Genomic DNA, 23,842 nt, shown 5'->3' with positions numbered 1-23,842 from the left:
TCCAATATACAATAATATGTATAAGTATGTCAAAAAAAGTATAAAACAAAGTACTTTGTGAACATGGTAAAAAAAAAAATTTCATCAGAGATAAGTATCATTTGAATTGTATTTTAAGGGATAGGTAGAAATTCAGCAGACCAAAATGAGAGGGGTCATTCTAGGTTTAGGGAATAATGTAAGCAAAAACATAAGAGTGGGAAACAACAAGGAAGCATTCTAGAGAAAAAGTAGTATAGTTTGATTGCAATATAAAATGTATAGAGGGAAAAGCACATATGAGATAAGACTGGGAGGTATAAGACCATAAAATCGTAGGTTAATAATTGGAAAAGATCCATTGAGTGCAACAGGTGCAGCTTATGAAATGTCTCGCCCAGGCTCATAAAAGTAGTAAGACTAAGAGATAAGATTTACCCATTTTCTCCAAATCCAGAGGCAGTACTCTTTCCCTTGTCCCGTACTGACTGTGTCTGAGACCTAGCCTAGCTAAACTCTGAGATTCATCATCAGGTTACCTTCATGTTTACGAGTACTTTGGCCATAGGCAATCCTGAAGACCATCTATTAGGTTGTAAACTGTGACAGTAATTGGAATTCATGCTTTTGAAATCACCATATTTAACTACTAAAAGAAGGCTGAGAAGGCTGGGTGGTATCAGACAACAGAGAGCCTTGATTGCCAATCAAAGGAGGTTGAATTTTACTCTGTAAACAATAGGGGACACTGAAGATTTTTGAGCAGAAGAATGAAGAATGAAGAACATGACTCGATCCATACACTAGGAAGTTTAATTAGTTCTACAAAATGAAACAAAAGATTGGCTTTCAAGGACAGTAAGCTTGGGAAGACTTGTTACGAGGTTATTGCAGTAGTCTGGGCAAGAGTCTGTTCTCGAGTGCTTTTGAGCAGAGAGAAAAGGAATATGAAGTGGTTACCATCTAAAAATCTTGGAGATGTATTAGGTATGAGGGGTAAGGAAAAGGAAAGGTAACACCAACATTTCCAATGTTGGAGCCCCAGAGTGATGTGTCATCAATGTGACAGGACATAGAGTGAATATGAATGAAAGATGGTAAAATTTTTAAAAAAGTTTTTACAGGGCATGATTATATTGTTTTCCTCTTTTAAAGTGAAAAGCATGTAACAGTTATTGTAAATTTACAGTATTGTAAATTGTATATTATGTATTTACAATAAAGGGTTACTGTTATAGCTTCTTTTGCAATCAGGTCTAAGGAGGAAACAGTGGTTGAGGACATTGAAAAGTTTAGAGAAATGGAAAGAGGAAGTTGAGAAGTTTCTAAGGATGACCTCAGTCTTTTCCATGAAATAGGAAGCTAAGTTATCCTGAAGTAACGTGCTTGAGGGGGGTCTGGGAGCTTGAGGAGAAATTGAAAGATTCAAAATAACAGCTGGACAAATGAGATGGAGTCACTAAGAGTAGGCTAGAAGAGTTGTTGATGTTACAGACAATAAATTTGTACTGAATCTTATTTTGTACCAGGAGTGTAAGAGAATGTGTTGGAGTTGGTGGTGGTGTGTTGGGTGGAAAGAAGACATAAATGTCAGAAGCTTCTTCAACTTCTCTTTCCTATCCATTTTTACACTGAATGCAGAAAACATAGGCTCATAGGATTTTAGAGCGGCAAGTGAGGGACCTTGGAGATCATTGAGTTCAGCCTTGTCTTTTACATATAAAGACACTTGTGCCTCGAGATGTTAATTTGGTTACCAAAGTCACATAGAATAACAAGTGGAAAGCTGGAATAATAAAAGTTCTATAAATGTCTTATTGTAAATAAAAATTCTTTTACTTCACAGAATCTTTATTTCTAAATTTATACTGTAGACCTGTATAAGAACAAGTTTTAAAATAAATCAATCATAATTTTTTTCCCCATAGAAAAAATTACGTCGATCTCAGCATGCTCGCAAAGAAACTGAATTTCTCCGACTCAAGAGGACAAGGCTTGGTTTGGATGATTTTGAATCCCTGAAAGTTATAGGGAGAGGAGCCTTTGGAGAGGTTCATGTCTTTCCTTAAGTCCTGTCTTGATAATTCAACCCATCTTTTCTCCTGAGCCCCTGATTTGTCTTTTGGTATATTTATTAATCTAATATCATGTATTAAATCTTTTTAATTTGGGAAGCAAAAAATATTGTATTAAAACACAGACTTTCTGAAATTTAAAATGTTACTTCTTTGCAGCACTATAATGAATTTTACCATTTCAAGAGTTTTAAAAGAATTTCTGAATCTGGGGATGTATTCTAGGAAATTATAGTAGAAAAAAATGTTACTTCCATTTCAGAAAGATTATCTTTTCCAAATGGGCATGTCTCTTAGCTTGTGTTCTTAGGAGATAGCTTCTAGGGGAAGATAGATCTGATGATTTTTTATTAGATCTCTGGTTTCCTTGGTGCAGGGATTTTCCAGAGAGGAATTTCTTCTTCCAATAAAAGTTAGCATCTTCCTTGCCATGTATAATCTCAAAGAGTTGTCTGGGTTGCTGAAAGGGACCATTTAAATTGTGCAGGGTCATATGGGTATTACAAAACAGAGTAAAGATCCAAACTTAGAAGTTTCTGATTCTGAAGCCAGACTTGACTATCTACTTACTATTTACATAGCCTCTCAGGGAATGCATGACCTAATAGAGTGCTAAACTTAGAGGCAGAAAGACACTGTTAAGATCCCATCTCTGGTGCTTAAATCATTATGTGACCATGAGGAAGACATAGAAATTCTGTGAACTTCAAGCACCTAAGACTTTAATTATGGAGGCTTTGAAACTTTGGTAGATGGAGGAAATTTCCATGTCTATGAAATCACAAGTTATTGATATGTGGACATAGTCATAATAATATCATACACATATATACCAATTTTGATAAAGCTGAAAATGATTTTTATTGGCATTGATGGCTTTCATAGAATGTATTTTATTCTGGCTTACTCTTGAATTAAATTAATAGTCATGTGTTTCCCATGTGGATAGATAATGTTTTGGTGGTATATAGTAATAATTTATCATAGTAAACTGCTACTTAATTAAGCTGTACTTGGCTTTCTGAAGAGTAAATTTCATGATTTTATCCAGAAAAAATAGTAGTATACCTTTTGTTTCTAGGTACGTCTTGTCCAGAAGAAAGACACAGGCCATATCTATGCAATGAAGATATTGAGAAAGGCTGATATGCTTGAAAAAGAACAGGTATATATTGTACAACATTTATACCCATCTGAAAGTATTCATTACGTGTTGATTAGGTAGAAATAAATTTGGGGTTCTGGAAAAATGGTGATGGGAGAATTTAGAGTGAAGAATTAAAAATGGACTCACAAACCTTTAGAGCTATAAATCATTTAATCCCATTTCTCCATTTTATGGTGAAGAAATTAGACCTGGGAAAGTTAAATGGCATGCCCAAAGTCATACAAGTAGTTGGTAGTAAAGCCAAAGAAGTTAATTGTTTTTAATTAGAGCATATGGGGAACATGAAATTGGAACCTCAGAGTAACAGATTACTGTTTTGGTAATCTGGTCAACTGATGCTTAACCTTGTCATTGGGTATTGAGTCTCTCCTAAATACCCACTTGCTACAAAAAGATATAGGGAAGCTAGGTGGTTCAGTGGATAGAGCTCTGGGCTTGGAATCAGAAAGACTCATCTTCACAAGTTCCAATCCAGCCTTAGACACTTACTAGCTGTGTGACCTGAGCAAATCACTTAACCCTGTCTACCCAGTTTCCTCATCTGTAAAATGAGCTGGAGAAGGAAACAGCAAACCACTACCATAGTTTTGCCAAGAAAAGCCCAAATGGAGCCACAAAAAGTTAGATATATAAAAGACTCAGCAACTGCAAGATATGCCCATTGTCTTTCATTTCCTGTACTCTGTCAAAATAAAGAGCATCCTTCAGTCACTCTCCTTTTCACTTCTGTAGGTGAAATAGAAGACTTTCTTAATAAGTCCTGAATCCTCATATTTTTAATGACTGTATATGTTCCTGTACTATCTCCAAGTTTTCTAGAGTTCACATTACCTTGAATTGCAAACCCATTACTGATCTGGATTGATACAAGGAGTTTTTTCCCTACATTGATTAAAAAGATAGGCTTAAAGATGCGCGCCTGCGCACACATAATTTTTATTTTGTCAGGTGTTTCAATTGTATCTAAGCAACAGTAGTGTTTACCGCTATGTCCAATTAAACAAAATACTGTGCTCTGATCTTTCCTCTGATACTCTGCTCCTCACCCTTTGGATCTCTTTTGGGAGACTTCTAAGTTGGCTTGGAGACATTTATGAATAAACAAGACATTTTTATTCACACCAATATAGTCATTTCCTAAGCCAATACCTGATGCATTCAAAAAGTTCGCCATTTTTCCTTTATTGTCTTAAAATACTTTTTCAAAGACTTAGAACTAAAAATTCTCACCCCTATTTTACACTTTTGGTAAGTAAATTCACTTATATGATGCCAGGAAATAAGACCACAGTTAAGAATTCCTAATGTGATTCCTGTGTTTGGATGTAAGTACTCTTAAATAAACTAGGTAATAATAGATTATTTTCAAATGTGATATTCTAATAATCCTAGATCTCCTTCATTATTGAAGGAAAGGCACTAAAGTTACTAATTTATCAACGTTAATGTGTACTGCATTTACTTTTTAAATATAGGTGGCCCATATCCGAGCAGAGAGAGATATATTAGTAGAAGCAGATGGTGCCTGGGTTGTGAAGATGTTTTATAGTTTTCAAGATAAAAGGAATCTTTATCTAATCATGGAATTTCTCCCTGGAGGTAAACACAAACACAAGAGCAGTGACAAACTGATACAACCATGTCATTTTTATGTATGTTGACAAGAAGTGCAATATTAATTTGTGTAGAGGCTGACTTGTTTGCTTTTAGTTATTAGTCTACAGAATGAATGAATTGGGGACCTGTTTTATGGCCCAGAATCATTTCTAGCTTGAGGTGGAAAGAATTGTTTCAATGAATATCATTTCTACTCCACAGTGATTATTCAGATTCCATGACTATGAAAATGTTCTAGGACAGTGGTTTTCAAACTTTTTTTTTCAGTGATGGGCCCTTCACTTTAAACAAAACTTAGTGGAACCTTTATAGTAAAATTTTTTAAAAATTTTTTTTAATGCTTGCCATTAATGGTTACTTAGTGAAATAAGGCTATATAAAAAGAAAACATTCTATTGAATCTTAGAGCATCTTTGATCTGCTTACAAGAGAGAATAAATTCCAGAAGAGTTAATTCCCCCCTTGTATCTCTCAAATCTGACTTTTCATTTTAGTCTTGTCAGACAAAAAAAGATAGTTCTTTAAGAATCAAAGTTGTTTTTTCATACTTTTCCATGAGACCAGTGAGAGGGCAGAGTGGCCATTTATCCTGCCAGAATGTGACAGAACAAAAACCAGTTTTATCTTCCTCTAAGATTCACTGAAAGAAGAGACTGTAATATAAGCTTTAAAAAAACACAAATAGAAGCATATAAGATTTTTCATAATAAAATATGATGTTCTCTGGAGGAGAATTTTGAGGAGCAGTGATTGTTATTTTTATGTTTTTCTCTCCAATGGACTCCTTTGAGTATAATAGGTACTTAATAAATGTTTTGTGAATTTTAATTCTGGACTTCCATCCACCTTCTCTCTAGCAGAGACTCAAGAGACCAAAAATTAGGATACAAGATCTAACAATTTTTAAAACAAATTTAATTCAACAAACATTTATTAAGCATTATTATTATTTTCAAGGTACTCTGCTAGGAGTTAGGGAAACAAATAATAAAAACATAAAAATTCCTAATGTAGAGTAGCTTACATTCTTTTGGAGAGACCAAGTGGATACCAAATGACACACATAGATATATTCCTACAAGGAAGGAAGGAAAGAGAAGAAATCCAGGTAAAGTGTTCTAGATATATTTGAGCGAAGAGCAAACACTTTGACTTGAAGAGATTAAGGGAGGCTTCACAGAGATGACACCTACGCTGAATCTTGAATTTAAAGATTCTAAAATAACCACAAAGAAATATATGTGGGACATGAGAGTGGAAGATGTAATGCAAAATTCCAAGAACAGCTAATGATGTAAGTTTGGATTTATCTGACATGTGAAATCAATTTAATTCAACAAATATTTATCCTATAACATACACTCATAACATGCAAAGCACTCTGCTAAGTGTTGAGGATACAGAAACAAAAATTAAATAGTTCCTGCTGTCAAGGAATATGCATTTTCCTATAGAGTTACAGGCTCAGAAGTCAGATTGCAAATGATCAGTTGATTGTGAGGAAGTAGAGACAGAGCATAGTTCATTCTTTGTGGAAGTATGAGACAGATATAGGATGATAATTTGATGGGATGGTATGGAAAAATCACATTGTTTTCTTAGAGGTTTTTTATTTTTTTTATTTAGTGTGTATATAGATTATTTGAAAGAAGGACTGTCCTGGAGGATCTCAGATGTAGGGTCTTTGTAACAGATAGTGGAAAAGCAAAAGGGAATTTGGAGCAAGTAAACCAAGAAAGTTGTTAAGAAAGGCAGTGAGGTTAAAGAAAAGGTGGTACTCCCAGAGATGGAGATTTCAGCAGCAGCCAAAGGAAAGGAAAGAGGCAGCTACTCAAGTCAAGGCTTCAGAGAGATGGAGGCATTGCTACAAAACACAGAGTGGGAGAGGTAAGGACAAGGATACAGAGTGCCCAGAAAATAGATTCCTGTGTCCAGCTTTTGTTTCCAGCCTTACTCCTTGAGGTAGAAAGCTACACATAGCCCAGGAAATAGCATCACTGATCCTGCTGCTCATTTCTGCCTTGACCTAGAGTTGTATTGGAGATTTTGAGGCCTGAATGAAGATTTCATTCAAGAAGCAATGCTGGGGTCTTTCCTGCCCTGTTGATGTCTGAAGAACTAGGAGTCCTCTGTAGCCTGACTCAGTTTAGCCTTTTGTCTCTAGCCAGATCCCTGAATCTAGTGTTGGCTTGAGTTCAAATAGTCGTTGAAGCTCCAAAGAGGTGGTGGGTTTCTAGAAACAAACAGCTACAGCATAAACCTCCCTTCTCCCCAGATGTTGTTGAAGATACCTAGAGCTGACATTGACTACAAAACCCTACAGAAATTGCACAAAAATGACCTCAGGATGATAGTATCATAGACTTAGAGCTGGTAGGGACCTTGGAGGATACTCTAAGTGCGATTAATTCCCTTTTTGAGGCATTTCATATAACATGCCTCTTAATTTCCACCATTCAGGAGACATGATGACATTACTAATGAAGAAAGATACCTTGACAGAAGAAGAAACCCAGTTCTATATTTCAGAGACTGTTCTGGCTATCGATGCAATTCACCAGTTGGGGTTCATTCACCGAGATATCAAACCAGACAACCTCTTATTGGATGCCAAGGCATGTGAATGAACTGATAAGCTCTTAACCTGCTGGTTATTATTTGGTAAAGAAATGGAGCTGTTGGTTTTTTCCCCCTTACTGTTTTTATTGATAATAATGGTCTTTTCTTTTTTATATTTCATTGTCACTTTCCAATGACTTTCGACCCCACCTGCAACCATACCATAGCACTCTTCCCTATGGTAAATAAATACAGTCAAGCAGAAGAGATCAACACATTGGCCATGTCTGAAAATGTATGCCTTGTTCCACACATCTGGTCTACCACCTCTCTGCCAAGGGATAGGAGGCTGACTTCACCATCAGTCTTCTAAAGTCATGATTGGTCACTGCATTGATCAGAATTCTGAAGTTGTTTTCCTTTACGTTGCTATGGTCGCCGTTTAAATTGTCCTTCTGGTTCTGCTTACTTTGCTCTTTAGGAAGATTTCAAGATTTTCCAAATTTCTCTAAATTCTTCCTGTTTATAACTTCTTATGAAGAAGGGGAGGGTACATGCATTTATTAGGTGCCTATATATGTACCAGGCACTGTGTTAAGAGTCTTACAGATGTCTTGTTTTTAGTCCTCACAACTCTGTGAGGAAGCCTCATTTTACAGTTGAGAAAAGTGAGGCAGATGGGGATTAAGTGCCCAGGTTCACACAACTAGTAAGTATGTGAGTCTGGATTTGAACTCAGGTGTTTCTGTCACCCAACTCAGCACTCTTTTCTACTGTCCCACCTACCTGCCTCATGATGTAATATTGCATTATATTCATATGCATTTTTTAACCATTCTACAACTGATGGACACTTAATTTTCTTTCACGTCTTTTCCACCAAAAAAAGTGCAAAATATATATATATATCAGATCTTTCCCCTTTTCTTTGACCTCCCTGGGGTACATGCCTAGGGATGGTGTCTTGAAGTGTCACAGTATATGTAAGTTAGTAACTTTAAAAAATATATAATTCTGATTTGTTTTCCAGAATGTTTGGCCCACTTCATAGTACTATCAACAGTGCATTAGTATGCCCATCTTCTAACAGTACTCTCTCCACCCCTTTGTTTACATCTTTCTTCTTTTGTTACCATTAACTTCAGATTTTTCCAAATGGAAATGGGCAGATTGAATTTTTATTGAGAATAGACCACTTTATTTCACAGAATGAGGCAGATGGGGGAGAGAATGTGAGTGATATGGTATCAAGGAACTAAATAGGACAACATGAATATATTTGAGTATCTGGCGACTTTATAAATCAGGAGTTAGCACATTATAACCTGGGTCAAATCTGAATCCTGTCAACTCCCTGTTTTTTGTCAGACTTCAAAGCTAAGAACAGTTTTACATTTTTTAAATAATGCTTTATTGTATTTAAATTTTCTAAGCCATTCTTAGCTCCCAGGCTATGAAAAGGCCATTTTGGCTCTTGTTTCTTAATTATAGATCCCTGTTGTAAATGAATGAATATCTTTTAATATACAGTACTCTCTCAGATAATCAGACAGTATTTAATATCTTCATATATATTCATCTTAAACTAGATAATTTACAAGGCATATTTCCAAATTAAATCTGATAAAGCAAATCAATCTCAAAATGTACACTAAGACTTACCAGGCCTTTTTTTTCCCCCAGGGTCATGTAAAGTTGTCTGATTTTGGCCTATGCACAGGACTAAAGAAAGCTCATAGGACTGAATTTTATAGGAACCTCACACATAACCCACCAAGTGATTTCTGTAAGTTTCAGAGTTTTTTAGTAAACAAACTCAGTGTACTATTTTCAGGGACTTGATTGTTGTATGGTGCTAGGTTGCTTTTCAAGATGAAATTCCTTTAAAAGTTTGTATTACTGGCATGAAATTGCTAAGTCAAAGCTTTGTATTCAGTTTTTCTACTCGGTCCTTTTCACTATATCTCAATCCTTGTTTTATTGAAATCAGCATTTCAGAACATGAACTCAAAAAGAAAAGCAGAAACGTGGAAGAAAAATAGGCGGCAATTGGTGAGTAGTTTTAAAGAAGGGACCTTTGTAATATAAGACTGGTTTGAATTTGACAATCATTTGTATTGATTGAGATTATGGTAGGGTGTTTGTGTTTTGTTTGTGTTTTTTTTGTCTGTGTTTGTATTTTGTGGTTGTTTGTAGGGGGAATCTGCAGCACTGGGGCCACTTGTGGGTTGCAGGCTGCAGGTTCCCCACCTTTGACTAGGCAGTCACTGGGGAATCTAGGCAGCTCAGTGGATAGAATGCAGGTCCTGGACTCAGGAGGACCTGAGTTCAAATCTGGATTCACTTACTAAATATGTGACCCTCAGCAAGTCATTTAACCCTGTTTGCCTCAGTTTCCTCAAGTGTAAGATGAGCAGAAGGAAATGGGAAATCATTTCACTATCCTTGCCAAGAAAATCCTCAATTGGGGTCACAAAGAGTTGGATTCTACTGAAAACAACTAAAAAAGAAAGAAAGGCAGACATTCCATCAAAATCTGGTGATGATTCTTTTTGGCCACAGAAATTCTTGAATTACCATGTTTCCTAAAACATGGAAAGCTTTGCAGTTTGCATCCTTGCAAAGAATTTTCCAACTATTGAAATAATCCGTGAAATATTAAAGTAAATAGCCTAGAAAGAGCTTGTTTCATAACCTTGCATAAGAAACTAAGCTCATTGTACAATTTCTTTGCATATAACATAGTAATGGAGATGTATAGTATGGAGGTGGGGTAGGGGGAGTGCATAAAGACCTTCAAGCCTTGGAATCTGGACTAAAATCCCACTTTCTCCAGGACCTGTTCTCCAACCTCTTTTTATTCTAGTGCTTTTGCTCTGTTAATTATCTCCTTTTTATGCTGTATCTAGCTTACTTTGTGTATATATTTTTTGCTTGTTATCTGATCCTTGAGGGTGAGAATTCTTTTTGTTTCTTTTAACATCTCCAGCACTTACCATGGTGCCTGGCACATAGTAGGTACTTAATCCTGATGAAACCACAATTATAGATAAAAAAAAATTTATTATCCTACTTAATCCGTAGTTAATGCTTAGTAATTCCAAGAATGCCCTCCTCTTCCTGCTATTTGCAATCTGGTCATTTCATTAGCATCTTCACCAGAGTTCAAAAACCAACTTTGTTCCTTCAAAACATACTAAGTACCTACTCTGTGCAAGCCCTGTCATTTTAACTATTTATTGCCCATTTGGGTAAAAAGACTTGATAGAGGAATTGGATGCTTTAGGCTGTAGCGCATTTGTACTCTTCCCCCTAATGATACAGATCAAAAACCCTTTGTGTGTGTCCATCATCCTTGGCAACTGTTGTCCATGTCCTCCCATAGTATGGAAGCTTGGGATCCACCAGTGTTATAGAGGGTCTTCCTCCACATTGCAAGTATACCATAGAACAGACATTTTCCCTTGACTTTGTTATTCAGTCATTGTATCTTAACACCAGTTGAAATTTTGTATGAAATTATTATAATCTATTTTATTATAGCTTTTATTATACTCATAATAGTTCCATCTTCTGCCTCTATATCATTTTATCACCAAGGACTTATTTAAGTAACTGTCAGATTGCAGCTTTTTAGTTGCATGCCATATTCTTTTCTCATTTAGTTCTGTCTTCTAACTTTGTATTTCTTTTGATTTGCACTCCAAACAAGTTAGTGGCCCAACTGTAAGCATATCCCTAATTCAGGAATGATTCTTATATCTGTGACAAATCATTTTCCATCATTAAAATCTAATCAGTCTCATTTTCATCATCTTATTTGATCCTTACCATTTCCAGTGTCTTCCAATTCTTTTAAATAAATTGTTTCTGATATATAGGTAGGAGGCTTCTGAGTAGTTTTCAAGTCTTTTGTTCCTTATTTCTGATCCATAATTTCCAACATTTGTTGCTATCTGCACCTATTTCCACCTTTGTATTGAAGTCTCTGAATTAATATTGTAGCATTTGCTTTTGACAAAAATGTTTAAATTATCTTTGAATTTCATTTTTCCATGCTGGGCTTGTGCATATCCACGATTCATAACTCATCTTGGAGCGAGGGTCATGATTAATTAAGCATATCCATTTCTAATGGTTTCTACGACTGATACAGGTTTTGAAACTTCCTGTTTATTTTCCAGTAAGCAGTCATAAAGTACATTAGATCCAATTTAAAAGTAGAATTTGCCACAGACATAGCTCCACTTGTATTTTAATACCATAAACTGGTACCCTATCTCCACCCTCTTAGGATACAACTCCATCAATTAATCTGTCAAGTAGTTAATAAAAAGAAGAGACAAAATGGTACTTTAAAGACTTAGCCAAATCGAGAGGAAATGTATAAAACCAAATATATATGCGTATATATACATATGGGAGAGCTGAACATATTTTGAGGTAGAATAAAAATAACCTGTGTAGAGGAAGAAATACAACGTGGGGTGGGGGGACTTTCCAAGTCATTAGAATGTAGGGGGGTTCTGTCTTGCATTTCTCCCTCTACTTTCATTCTATCTAAAAATACAGTCATATCTCCCATTTTAAAAAATATATATTTCCCTTTGACTTTAACTCTAAGGAAACATTTTATCTCTTCCCTTTCTTTAGCTTTCTAATTAGTTGAAAGAATAGGCAACATTTCCTGTTTCTATGTCCATACTACAACCTTACTTCAGAACCCTGAGGTATCTGGCTTCTGCTGTTACCACTGTCATCAACAAAATAGTTTATAGATGACTCTGAGCAAGTCATTTAACCTCTGCTTGTCTCAGTTTCTTTAAGTATAAGATGGGGATAATAATACCTACCTCCAAGGGTTGTTAGGACAATCTGTTGACTTAATGTTTGTAAAGTGTTTAGTATAATGCCTGACTCAAAGTAGATGCTTAATCAGTGTTTGTTTCCGTCCTTCTTCTACCAGTTTCCTTCCTTCCCTTTACCTCTTTATCCAGGATCCTTCAACCTCTTTCCCCCTGTAGCTTCTGTGACACTGAATTTGTTTTAATTCCTGCCTCTGATCATTCCTTTTCCATACTTCCAAGATTTTTCTTCCTCTTCGGCTTATTGAAAATAGCAGCTCCCCAAAGTTGTTATCCAGCTTCACTTCCTTACTTCTGTTACCTGTACTCATCCTCTTTGACTTTGTGGCAGAGGTTGGTACACTTGACCACCCTCTTTCTTAACATTTTCTCCTTCTGTAATTGTACTGATATTTCTGGCTACTGACCTAGCCAAACACTCCTCTATTCTGTAATTTTTCTTTTTTCTTCTGCCTCTTAAGCACATGTATCCTCTCAGGCTCTGTCTTCATACTTTGATCTTTTTATTTTTCTTTCTCTACACTTTTTTCTTTACTCCCATGACTTAATTTCACAAGCATTTTAATGCCCCTACTAATACACATGAAACTGTACCTGAGATACAAAGACAGAAAGAAAAAAACTCTTGCCTTCAAGAAGCTTCAGTTCTACAGACGGTCTACAACATGTGCCCAGATGACTGTAAATACAGGATAATTTGATTTTGTTTATTTTGGAAGGGGGAAGGCAAGACATTTCAGAGTTAAGTGACTTGCCCAAGGTCATACAGCTACTAAGTGTCAAGTATCTAAGGTCAGATTTGAACTCAGGTCCTCCTGACTCAAGGGTGCTAGCAGACAAAGCTAGAGGAATTGTCTGCTAGAATGCTAGCAGACAAAGCATGAGGAATTGCCAACTGGACTCCTATGCAGATGACTTCCGAATCTATAAAATTAGCCCCAGTGTCTCCTGAACACCAGTTCTGCATTCCCAACTGCCCATCTGATGTTTCTACATGCAAGTCCCTCATTGTACTCCCTCTCTCTACCCTTAAACTTGCTAACAACTTATTTCTTTCATTAGCACACCATCTTGCTGGTCACCTACATTCAAAACATCAAGATCGACCTTTATTCTCCTGCGCCCGTCCTCAACTTTTAATCAGTCACCTAGTCATACTGATACTGATTCCACAGAATCTGTGGCATCTATCCACTCTTTTTTGTTAATGATTATAACCTCCTAGTTAAGACCCTTGTTATCTCTCCTAGATTATTCATATAGGATCCTAAATGGGATTTTTTGCCCTGCCTTGTTTTTTTATTCTAATTTAACCTTCATGCCCAAACCTAACTGTATATCACTTGCCACTCAAAATTTTTCATGCCTTCCTATTGCCTTTGGAATAAAATATAAATCATTTAAGATTCTCTGTAACTTACTTTTCATCTATGTTTTCAGTTGTATTTCACACTCAACTTCACTAAACATTTTTTAAAATTACAGATTATTAAAAAAAAAAATCACACTACGTTAGCCCAAGCTGCTAGCTGTTTACGAATCTCTTCCTGCACCATTCATTTTCTCTTGGAGTGTGCCCTATGCTTGGATCATACTCCCTCTCTTCTCTTACTGTTGAAATATTTTCCTCTTTTTTTTCTAAGGCCCAATTTAGACTCCACTTCTTTTCAGTGCCTTCCTGATTCCCACTTTTCCTCTCCCCTCCGATAAAAATGATCCTCTTTATCACATTTTCCAAGAGCACTTTGTGCTTCTCCTTTGCCTGGATCACATTTTATATTGCATCCTATTTAGTTTGTTTGTATTATATTCCCTCTTTGAATGCCCAGATCGTATTGTGTTTTATCTTTGTATTCCAGGTTCTCTAACATATAGTGCCTTTTAAAAAGTAGATGTTATGACTAATGTGAAAATGTATTTAATAAGAATATATGTGTGGAACCATATAAAATTGCATGCCATCTTGGGACGGGGGGAAGGAAGGGGAGAAAATCTAAGTCTTATGGAAGTGATTGTAGAAAACTGAAAACAAATTAATAATAATATAAATAAATAAAAATTAAGATAAAAAACCAAAAATGTAGATGTTGGTTGAAAGAATTGATACATGCTTTTCATTTCAAATCATACTTATTCCAAGTCATATATAGAACTTTCAAAGAAAATTAAGAATATTGTTAGTCTGTCTTTGACAAGGTATTCTCTTTCAGGCATATTCCACAGTTGGAACTCCAGATTACATTGCCCCAGAAGTATTCATGCAGACTGGGTACAACAAATTGTGTGACTGGTGGTCTTTGGGAGTGATTATGTATGAAATGCTAATAGGTATGACTTTCATTATTAATTTTGATTTGCAGTATGTAAATGTTCTTAAGGGGCTCTGACAGAACATATTAAATATTCATAGTTACCATCTCATGGTTTTGTTTTTTTAGAAAGTTGTTAATTCTATTTTTGTTTATGGTGAAATAATAATGGAAGCTTTGACTGTGCATATTTTCAACATTTAAATATGTTATATATGTTTTAATATACTTAAATGTTTTTCTGAATATAGCGTTTAGGGAGGTGTTTATATAACCATTGTGGTAAAACAGAGATAGGAGTACTTTTAAAAAATCCATTATATACTTTGAGAGGCAAGACGGTATCATGGATGGAAAGCCAACCTCAAGGCCAAGATTTGAGTTTAAGCCTGACTCTGGCACATACTGGTTGTGTGACCCTGGGCAAGTCTCTTCCTCTCTAGGTGCTTTAGGCTCTATCTCTAAGACTATGTGTGGCAAAGAAGGTGATAAACTACATTGATAAAGGAAGCTTTCTTTTCTGGGAATTCTCTATAGTCAAATCAAGTCAAGTGAGCAGGCATTTATACCAATGAAATAATGAGTCTAGTCCCTATCTTATATATATAAAACTTTTTATATATATTTGTATCCCCCGGTATCTGTTCTTTTTTAAAACACATTGAATTGTATTCTATCTTGTGGTCCAAAGAATCCCATATTTAGCAGGGATTGAAGACATCATCTAGTTGGTCTCTCAGTGGCTGCCTTTTCCCTCTAGTATAAAATGAGAATGCCTCCTACAGTGTGTCCCCAACTTTCCATTTCTGCCTTATTTCCCATTATTCACTATCACACACTCTCTGTTCTTGTTAAATTGGACCATTAGCTGTTCCCCAAATTCAGCATATCATTCCCTGTCCCCATGTCCTCACATGATTTTCCTTCACCTCTCTGCCATTCGGAATCCTTACCTTTCTTCAAGATTCAGCTCAGGCACCACCTTCTCTGATCCCCTCAGCAGAAAGTGATCTCTCCCTCTCTCTGCCCAATGACTTGAGAGCCTTCAGCTCTTCTTTATACCTTCATTGGGGGCAGCTAGGTGGTGCAGTGGATGGAGCACCAGTGTAGGAGTCAAGAGGACCTGAGTTCAAATCTCACCTCAGACACTTGTCACTCACTAGCTGTGTGACCTTGGGCAAGTCACTTGACCCCAATTGCCTCATCCTGGGTCATCTCCAGTCATCCTGATGAATATCTGGTCACTGAATTCAGATGGCTCTGGAGAAGTGAGGCTGGTGACTTGCACAGCCCTCGCTCACTCAAAACAAAGCCAAGTGCAAGTTGTGTCATTATTTCTCTGATGGTATGGTCTTCTTTGGCAACGAAGGACAAACATACACACACCCCTTCATACCTTATATATATGTTTAACTGTGTCTGTGCTATATCTGTAAGCTCCATGAGGAAAGGACCATTTTGTTTTTGTCTTTGTTGGCCCAGTTCTTGCATTACCTTGTAAGTAGTAGGTGCTTAATAAGAAAGGAAGGAAGGAAATAAACATTTTTAAAAGCTCCTATTATGTGCTGAGCATTGTGCTACATGCTTCACAAATATTATTTCATTATTTAACAATAATAGAGCTTGAATCTCAGCTGCAACAGCAATATCTCATTTACTTTCTCACACAAACCCCTCAAGTAGTGGAAGTACTTTAAAATTTGTTTTATTCTGAATTGCATAGACAAAATAAAATGACCATAGCCATATGCAAAGTTGAACAAGAAAAGAGGATTGGACATAAAACTGTGACTCTCCATCACCTGCAGCTTACTTTTCCTTTTTTTAGCACATAATAAATTTAACATGTAACTTTCAAAGGTCTTCTGTTTGCGCTTCCTTCTGGCCTTCCTTCTGTTCTCTTCTCTGCGCTTAAAAAAAGTGCTCCCATGACCCTCTTTTCTTTCTTTTTTCTCTTTTTGAGAGGCCGTCCTAACACTCGCCCTCATCACCCACCACTGACAAAAAAAAAAAAAAAAGAAAACTCTTGTAACAATACACATAGTCAAAAAATACATTCCCGCATTGTCTGTGTCCAAAAATATAAGTCTCATTCTCTACTGAGAGTCCAACATCTCTCAGTCAGGAGAGTCCTAAGTAAAAGCATTTTTGTCACCATTTTATAGATAACGAAACTGGGGGTAGGAGCTTATGTAACATTCAGCAGAACACATGCTCCCTGAAAGCAGAGTTTCTGGCACCTAGAAGGTACTTAATAAATGCTGACTGATTGATTGACTTGCCTATGGTCACAGAAGTAGTCTTCAGACTGGGACTAGAATTCAGTTTTCTTGGCTCCAGATTTCATGCTTTTCTTGTAGACTCTGGAGGTTTTCAAGCAGTAAGCTAACTTAACTACTTACCTGAGAAGGAGAAATCTTGTATAGAACTGCTTAAGAAAGGTGGGACTAGATAACCCCTAAGGTTCCTGAAATTCTGTTAATTCATTTCAGCAAACATCCTTAAGTTTTAGATGGGTACAGATCACTGTGCTAAGGACTAAGAAAAATTCTGAATTTAGATAAGATTCAGCCCTGCTCATGGAGTTTATAATCTAGTCAGAGAATATGATACATATAATATTAGTAAAATAATGTATGTTAAGTTCATACATTAACGTCAGTTTAAAAAAAGATCATTTCCAACTGAGGCGATCAGGGGAAGCATCTGTGATTAGAAAGTATTTGAGGTAGTCTTTAGTGGATGAGTAGGAATTGAACAGGTAGAGGAGGGCTATCTTATTTCAGGCACAAGTAATAGTTTGGACAAAGGCACAGAGTTGGGACAGGGGGAGGAGCAGTGCAGGTACATACCTGGGACTGAGAGATGTCTGCTTTGACTTCAGTGGAGAGGAAGTGAGGAGTGGTTTAGCATAAGACTGAAAAGGCAGCATAGTATCATAGAGGAACTTGAATGTACCAGAACAGAGAAGGCAGAGAAGTTTGAACTTAAGAGACAACAGTTTTTAGCAAAAAGTATGACAGAGCTATAGGCAAAAATTTAAATCTGGTTGGCAGTGTATAAGGATTGGATGAAAGGGGAAAGCAAAGACATAAAGCTGTTAGTAAATGTTTAACATAATGTGGAAAGGCAGCAATGGAGTGCCTGTCTTAAAGTGAGACGGAATAATGAGGAGGAACTGGATAGAAGAAGTATCAAAAATGTAGAATTGGCAGGATTTAATAAACTAAGTGTATGCGATATGAGAAACAGAAATGAATCAAAATTAACATTAAGGTTTTGTACGTTGAAGCCTGCTTCTGCCTTAGAGTCAAATAGATTAGGTCTAATCTCTCTTTCCACATGCCATAACTTATATAGTTCTTACTGTGTTTGATCAAAAAATCAGATGAAACCTTGTTATTTTTGATATATAGGATATCCACCATTCTGTTCTGAAACACCACAAGAAACTTACAGGAAAGTTATGAACTGGAAAGAAACTCTAGTATTTCCTCCAGAAGTACCTATATCAGAGAAAGCCAAGGACCTAATTCTCAGGTTAGTGCCTGAATCCATGTAAATGATCCATTGGGATCTTAAAGATGCATAATTAAAATGTAGCAGGATATTTTAATTTTTTCCAGCAACTAATTGGGATTTAGAACATACTGATAAAAAATGTACTCTCAGTAACAACCTGATCTGCCTCTTAATTAGAATGGTAAAGAGCAGTGATGTTTTGAATATACATACATATATACACATATATGTATGTATGTATGTGTGTGTATGTGTGTGTGTGTATGATAATGCATATATTTTGCAGTCTAATGGGAGAGAGTACTGAAGAGGGAGGGATATTTTTGGTTTGGAAGGTTACTAGGATGGTAGGGGCATCATAAGGAATTAGATTGATACACACCTTTTCTAGGAGCAGTGACAGAGTTGATTTGATAATGGTTGTAGAATAAGAATAGGAGGGAGGTAGTTAGGGAGGGACAGGGTGTATATATCCGGTGTGGCCACTAATGGAAAGATGACTGCAGAAAGAAGTGAAGAATGACTGGAACCCTGACCTTGATGCTGTGGGCAACCTCCACTTAGAGCAAATTGCAGACATGGGTGAAAGTTTTTTATTCTCTTATATGGTGAGTTGGGAAATAGTGTTATAAGATGTAATTAATGTCTGTTGGCCTCACTATCTGGGAAAAAACTTGTGTGAAAACTGGAAAGCAGTCTGGCAGAGTTAGGTATAGAACAACCTTCATATCATATACCAAGATAAACTCAAAATGGATATAAGACTTACATGTAAAAAATCAAATATAAACAAATTCACTGAGCAAGGAAGAAATTGTTTGTCAGATCTATGGATCTGAAAAAGTTCAGGATGAAATAAGAGAGAGAGGACCATAGAAGTGAAAATGGACAATTTTGATTATATAAAATGAAAAGTTTTTTTTTAAACAAACAAAACCAGTGCAGTTAAAATTAAAGAGGAATAGATGATTGTGGGAAAAATCTTTGCAGTAAGTTTCTATGTTAAAGGTCATATATCCAAAATATATGAGGAATTAGTTCAAATTTCTAAGAGTAACCGTTTTTCCCCAGTAATAAATGGCAGACGACTATAAATAGGCAATTTTAAAGGAAGAAATCCAAGCTATCAATAGCCATATGAAAAGAACTCCTTTAAACACTGATAATTAGAGAAATGCAAAATAAAGCAGTCCTGAATTTCAGCCCCACATCCATCAAATTGGCAAAGACGACAAAAGAAGGAATTTCATTCTGTTCAATTATGTATATTTCTTAGGGGGGTTTATTTTTCTTTATATTGTTTGGAGGTAAATAAGGAGAGAAAAATAAGTATTAAAAAATTGGAAAAATAATTAAATTTGGAAGGAAAAAAAAGCAAAAGAGCATTATTGTGGAAACTTGCATCCATGTAGGACTATGATCCGAACTCATGAGAAGGGAAAAGGGAAATTTGTTGTAATTGCTTGTCACAAATTTCTGTAATCTAATTCATCTGCACATTCTCTAAGAAATCATTTGCCAAACACCTTTAGGTACAGAAACATATATTTGCTTTTCCTCAAAATTTACAAATGTAGAATTACTTTGTGCTTATTTACCAAAGATGAAGTATTTCAAATAACTGATTTAATAAAAACTTTTTGAAGCTGTCTTGACTGTTAATCTAATAGCTTAATTACTTCCATATTGTAGATTCTGTATTGATTCAGAAAACAGAATTGGAAACAGTGGAATAGAGGAAATCAAGGATCATCCCTTTTTTGAAGGAGTAGATTGGGGACATATCAGGTATGTTCATACAAAACATATAACAGGTTAAAAAAAGTTAAAGTTTAAAAAAATTAATAAACTCTAACCATCAGTTTAATCGTATCATGTCAGAACCAAAGAAGTGATCTCATTATGGTAGTAGATAATATATTTTTATAACATTAATCCTTTTTTCATAATTACATTCACATTAGAATATGCAAGTTAAAGTTAATTGACTAAATCCAAGTGTTATTTTCAGTGATTAAATAACAGTTTGAAAATATACAATTGTTCCTCTGTTGAGCTTTTTCTGTTGAGCTATTTTTATTGAATGAAGTGAGGACTTCGACTTCATCAAACCTATTAGCACATGAAAATATATTTAGATGTGATAGTAACTATATTTTTCACCTGAGTAATGAGTTCATTAGACACTTCTATGTATTTATAAAGATAAAACCTCATTTAAATAATTCATCTTGAAGTAAAAAACACCATTGGAAACACATTAGATGAATTTGTTTATTATTCTTCCCTCACTGTGGATTATTGGTTTCAGTTTAATATTTAACTGGAATACTTTCATCATTTTACATTATGACTCTTGCTATTAAAGCCAGTGTGAAAATTCTGGGGAAGGAATTAAAGATACTTTTCTTCTACCTTTCAGAGACATATGCCTAGGATTAGTAAGAGTTAATGGTATAGAGCTAAAGGAAGTTAAATTTTGCTCATTTTAAAATATATAGTATAATTTGTTTCCCATAAGAGGAAGCTGGCTTATATAGATATCGTAAGGCCTGATCATTTTCTTTTATCCTAAGCTGAAATATACAGTGGAAAAAAATATTGGATCTAGTACCTAGAGGGACCTGTGTTCATATCCTTCCTCTGATTCTGTCTTACCTGTGCTAACCTGGGCAAGTCATTTAACTTGCCTAGGCCTTATTTGTAGAATGAGGTGGCTGGACTAAAAGGTTCTTTACCTGATCTAGCACTATGATACCAAGTTTGCATTTTGTTTTCCTGTTTTATTTTTTTAATTTTATTTTCAGTTCCAAATTCTTTCCTTATAGGTTTGCATTTTTATTTTTCTTAGTCCTTTATGAATTTTTCTAATTTTATTTTTCTGATATCTTAGTTTATTTTTAGTTTTTAACATTCACTTTTATAAGATTTTCAGTTGTAAGTTCCCCCCTTCCCCAAGATGGCGTGTAATCTGATATAGGCTATACGTATACAATCCCATTAAACATATTTCCACATTAAAAATTTGCATTTTTAACAAATTGATCCATTCGATTTCCTTTTTTAACGTTGTAATCCCATTTAAGACCACTATCAAGTGATTACTTCTGACCACTTTCCAGATAACAAAATGTTCTAATCTCAGTTAAATCAAGTTGGAGCTATCTACTCCACTATTTAATATAAGGCAGGACACAAGCACAATTTGACATTGTCTAGATAAAAGATTCTCTGATTTTTCTGTAAATATATTATCCTCTTCTTCCATTCTTTCCTTTCCTTCCTTGGCAGGAGGCGGGGATGGGGCAGCAGTTATGAAAACAGAGTATATGATAGTATTGAGCTAATAATGTCAAGTAAATAAAGTCTTTTATTTTAAATTACAGAAAATCTTTAAGTTACAAATTTAAAATACATTTAGCTAATTGATCCTATCATACAGATGATGGACACAGACCTTCTAATGCCTCTGTTATTTTTTTGTAATGCCCAGAGAACTACATACAGAATTTTTGAGTGGGAGTTTTTTGGTTAATGGGCAACTGGAAGCAAATTAATATTTACTATAGCTGCTTAACACTGTTCTTTGGCATATGTAGGGAGAGACCAGCTGCAATTCCCATAGAAATCAAAAGCATTGATGATACATCAAATTTTGATGAATTTCCTGAATCTGATATCTTACAACCAGGTAAGAGAAAATGCCACTTTGAACTTTTCTTGATTATAAAGACTACAGAAATGTGTGTATTCTCCTTGATGTTCTTAGCCTTCATTGTAAAAGTTCTTTGGAATTCCTTTGTACGTGGTTAACTTGCTGTCTCTGTTTTACAGTGCCAAATACCACGGAACCAGACTACAAATCCAAAGACTGGGTTTTTCTTAATTATACCTATAAGCGGTTTGAAGGGCTGACTCAGCGTGGTTCTATCCCTTCCTACATGAAAGCTGGGAAATTATGAATGAAACTCACATACGCCCACACCCCAAAAGAACTCAGGTAGCTGCATCACCAAGGCTTGCTTGGCGTAGATAACAATACACTGAAATAAATATTCCCAAGGACGGTGGTGCTCATCGACTTCAAGAGGAAATTCTACAGGATTAGGATTTCTGAGACTTCTACAGGAATTAGTTGGCAGTGCCAGCTGGATTTTTTTTAATATTTGACTATTTTTGTTAACTTTATTATATACAAAGGTACTGGAATAAAAGGAGTGTACATCCCTTTGTAACTGCACTGCCTTCGCGCATTACGTCCATCCTGCCTCTGTGTACTGTGGCTTTGTACTGTAACACTTCTAATCAATTCAGGAGAAACACATATCATTTAAAGCAACATAGGCTAACCTGTAGGTCATGGTGCAGCATTGCTGTTTTCTTATAAACCTTATGGGTTTAGATAATCAAGATAAAAGCCATCTTCCATAGCTGTTAGAACACTTGCCCTATTGGTTTAAACATCCATAGAGCATATAAGAAGACAATTTAAATAATGATTTTAATAGAAATAGGAAATACACTGGTTATTTAAAGTTAATTAGGTTTATCATCAAGTTATTGTGCAGACTCCACCATACAGGGTAACAAGCTTATGAGCCGGATCAGGAAGTACAGCACCTCCGCTCCAACACAACACTAATCCATTTCCTTTTCATTCAGAATTACTGTTGACTTGTACACACCTATCTGTGTGCTCTTAGGGAAATGTAATTATATAGAATACAGAGAGCATCCGGTTGTTTTCCTTAAGGCAAAAGGATTTTTTTTTTTTTTGCAGAGAACATGGCATTATTTTCATTTAATTATAGCAAGTTGGTTTTAAGAAATGACTGTGAGGGCTGCTTGTATGTCAAATTTGTGTATTTTTATTAAACTATTTTTTAAATGTCAACCTTCTGATCATGATAATGAACTTGCAGAGATGCCAAGAGCTCTTTACCTTGACTTTCCAGAAAGATGGCGTTTGATACATATCATATCTATTTTTTTTCTTTCATTGAATGGAAGTCTCTCCTTTGGTAGTACTTGTACTGTGCTATTACTCATTATACTCCAAATGTACCAAAGATCCTGAATTGAGTGGGTGTTCATGACTAAGGAATTTTTATTTTCCATTGGGAATGACATAATAAGACGTGAAAGGGTTTTGACTGAGGTTATCTTATTCAAGGGCAATATCATTCACATTTAGTTTTCTGTGGTTTAAGTAGATGGGTTCCAGGAAGTGAATGTTGGCCAAGGTTTTGTGGGGGGCGGAAACGGAAGAATTCATACTCAAATCTAATGATGTGGCCAGTGAATCTGTCTTGCCTGAAGGTTAGATGATCTTTTATAGCTCTATATTTTAGTTTTGAAATACTATCTGAAGTTTTAGCATTTCATAGGGACCTAACAGTTAAAGAGTAATCCGTTATCTAAGAATGTTCTAACAATTTGTGTCTCAAAACAATGAAAGCAGTCAACAGCTACAATTATTGTAACTGACCTTTTCCAGAGTCTGGACTGATGGTTTGCTCTTAGGAGGTTTCCTGCTCTTAAATAGAAAAAAATTACATATGAGCATTATGCAAAATTTTTAAAGCTTTTACAGTTGTTGCTGCTAGGTAACTTCACATCTGTCTCAAGAACATCTGGCTTTTACTTTTGCCACCTACTGTTCAGTTCCAATATTTGAACCCCTGCTATGTGTTCATCCATGACTTCATCTCTATTTTCCATGTCTGGGTCATGTGACTGAGTATCCTA

The 23,842-nt window shown here is 35.6% G+C and overlaps 1 protein-coding gene across 3 annotated transcripts in view; it reads left to right on the top strand.

Annotated features, from left to right (window-relative positions):
* Positions 1-22,988, top strand: part of STK38L (serine/threonine kinase 38 like) — a 112,674-nt gene extending 89,686 nt beyond the window's left edge. For 2 of the 3 annotated variants that reach the window (XM_072653436.1, XM_072653437.1), the window contains exons 4-14: positions 1,908-2,030; positions 3,136-3,219; positions 4,698-4,821; positions 7,300-7,454; positions 9,082-9,184; positions 9,389-9,450; positions 14,474-14,591; positions 17,989-18,112; positions 19,787-19,882; positions 21,694-21,785; positions 21,929-22,988. In XM_072653436.1, the coding sequence (XP_072509537.1) occupies positions 1,908-2,030; positions 3,136-3,219; positions 4,698-4,821; positions 7,300-7,454; positions 9,082-9,184; positions 9,389-9,450; positions 14,474-14,591; positions 17,989-18,112; positions 19,787-19,882; positions 21,694-21,785; positions 21,929-22,056 (1,209 nt within the window). In that variant the 3' untranslated portion in view covers positions 22,057-22,988. The remainder of the gene's footprint in view (positions 1-1,907; positions 2,031-3,135; positions 3,220-4,697; positions 4,822-7,299; positions 7,455-9,081; positions 9,185-9,388; positions 9,451-14,473; positions 14,592-17,988; positions 18,113-19,786; positions 19,883-21,693; positions 21,786-21,928) is intronic. The other variant, XM_072653438.1, reaches the window with a different exon arrangement.
* Positions 22,989-23,842: the final 854 nt, after the last annotated feature.

Source organism: Notamacropus eugenii, chromosome 3, assembly GCF_028372415.1.
Source record: "Notamacropus eugenii isolate mMacEug1 chromosome 3, mMacEug1.pri_v2, whole genome shotgun sequence".
NCBI classification, from domain to species: domain Eukaryota; kingdom Metazoa; phylum Chordata; class Mammalia; order Diprotodontia; family Macropodidae; genus Notamacropus; species Notamacropus eugenii.
This window is presented reverse-complemented; position numbering and strand designations above follow the sequence as displayed.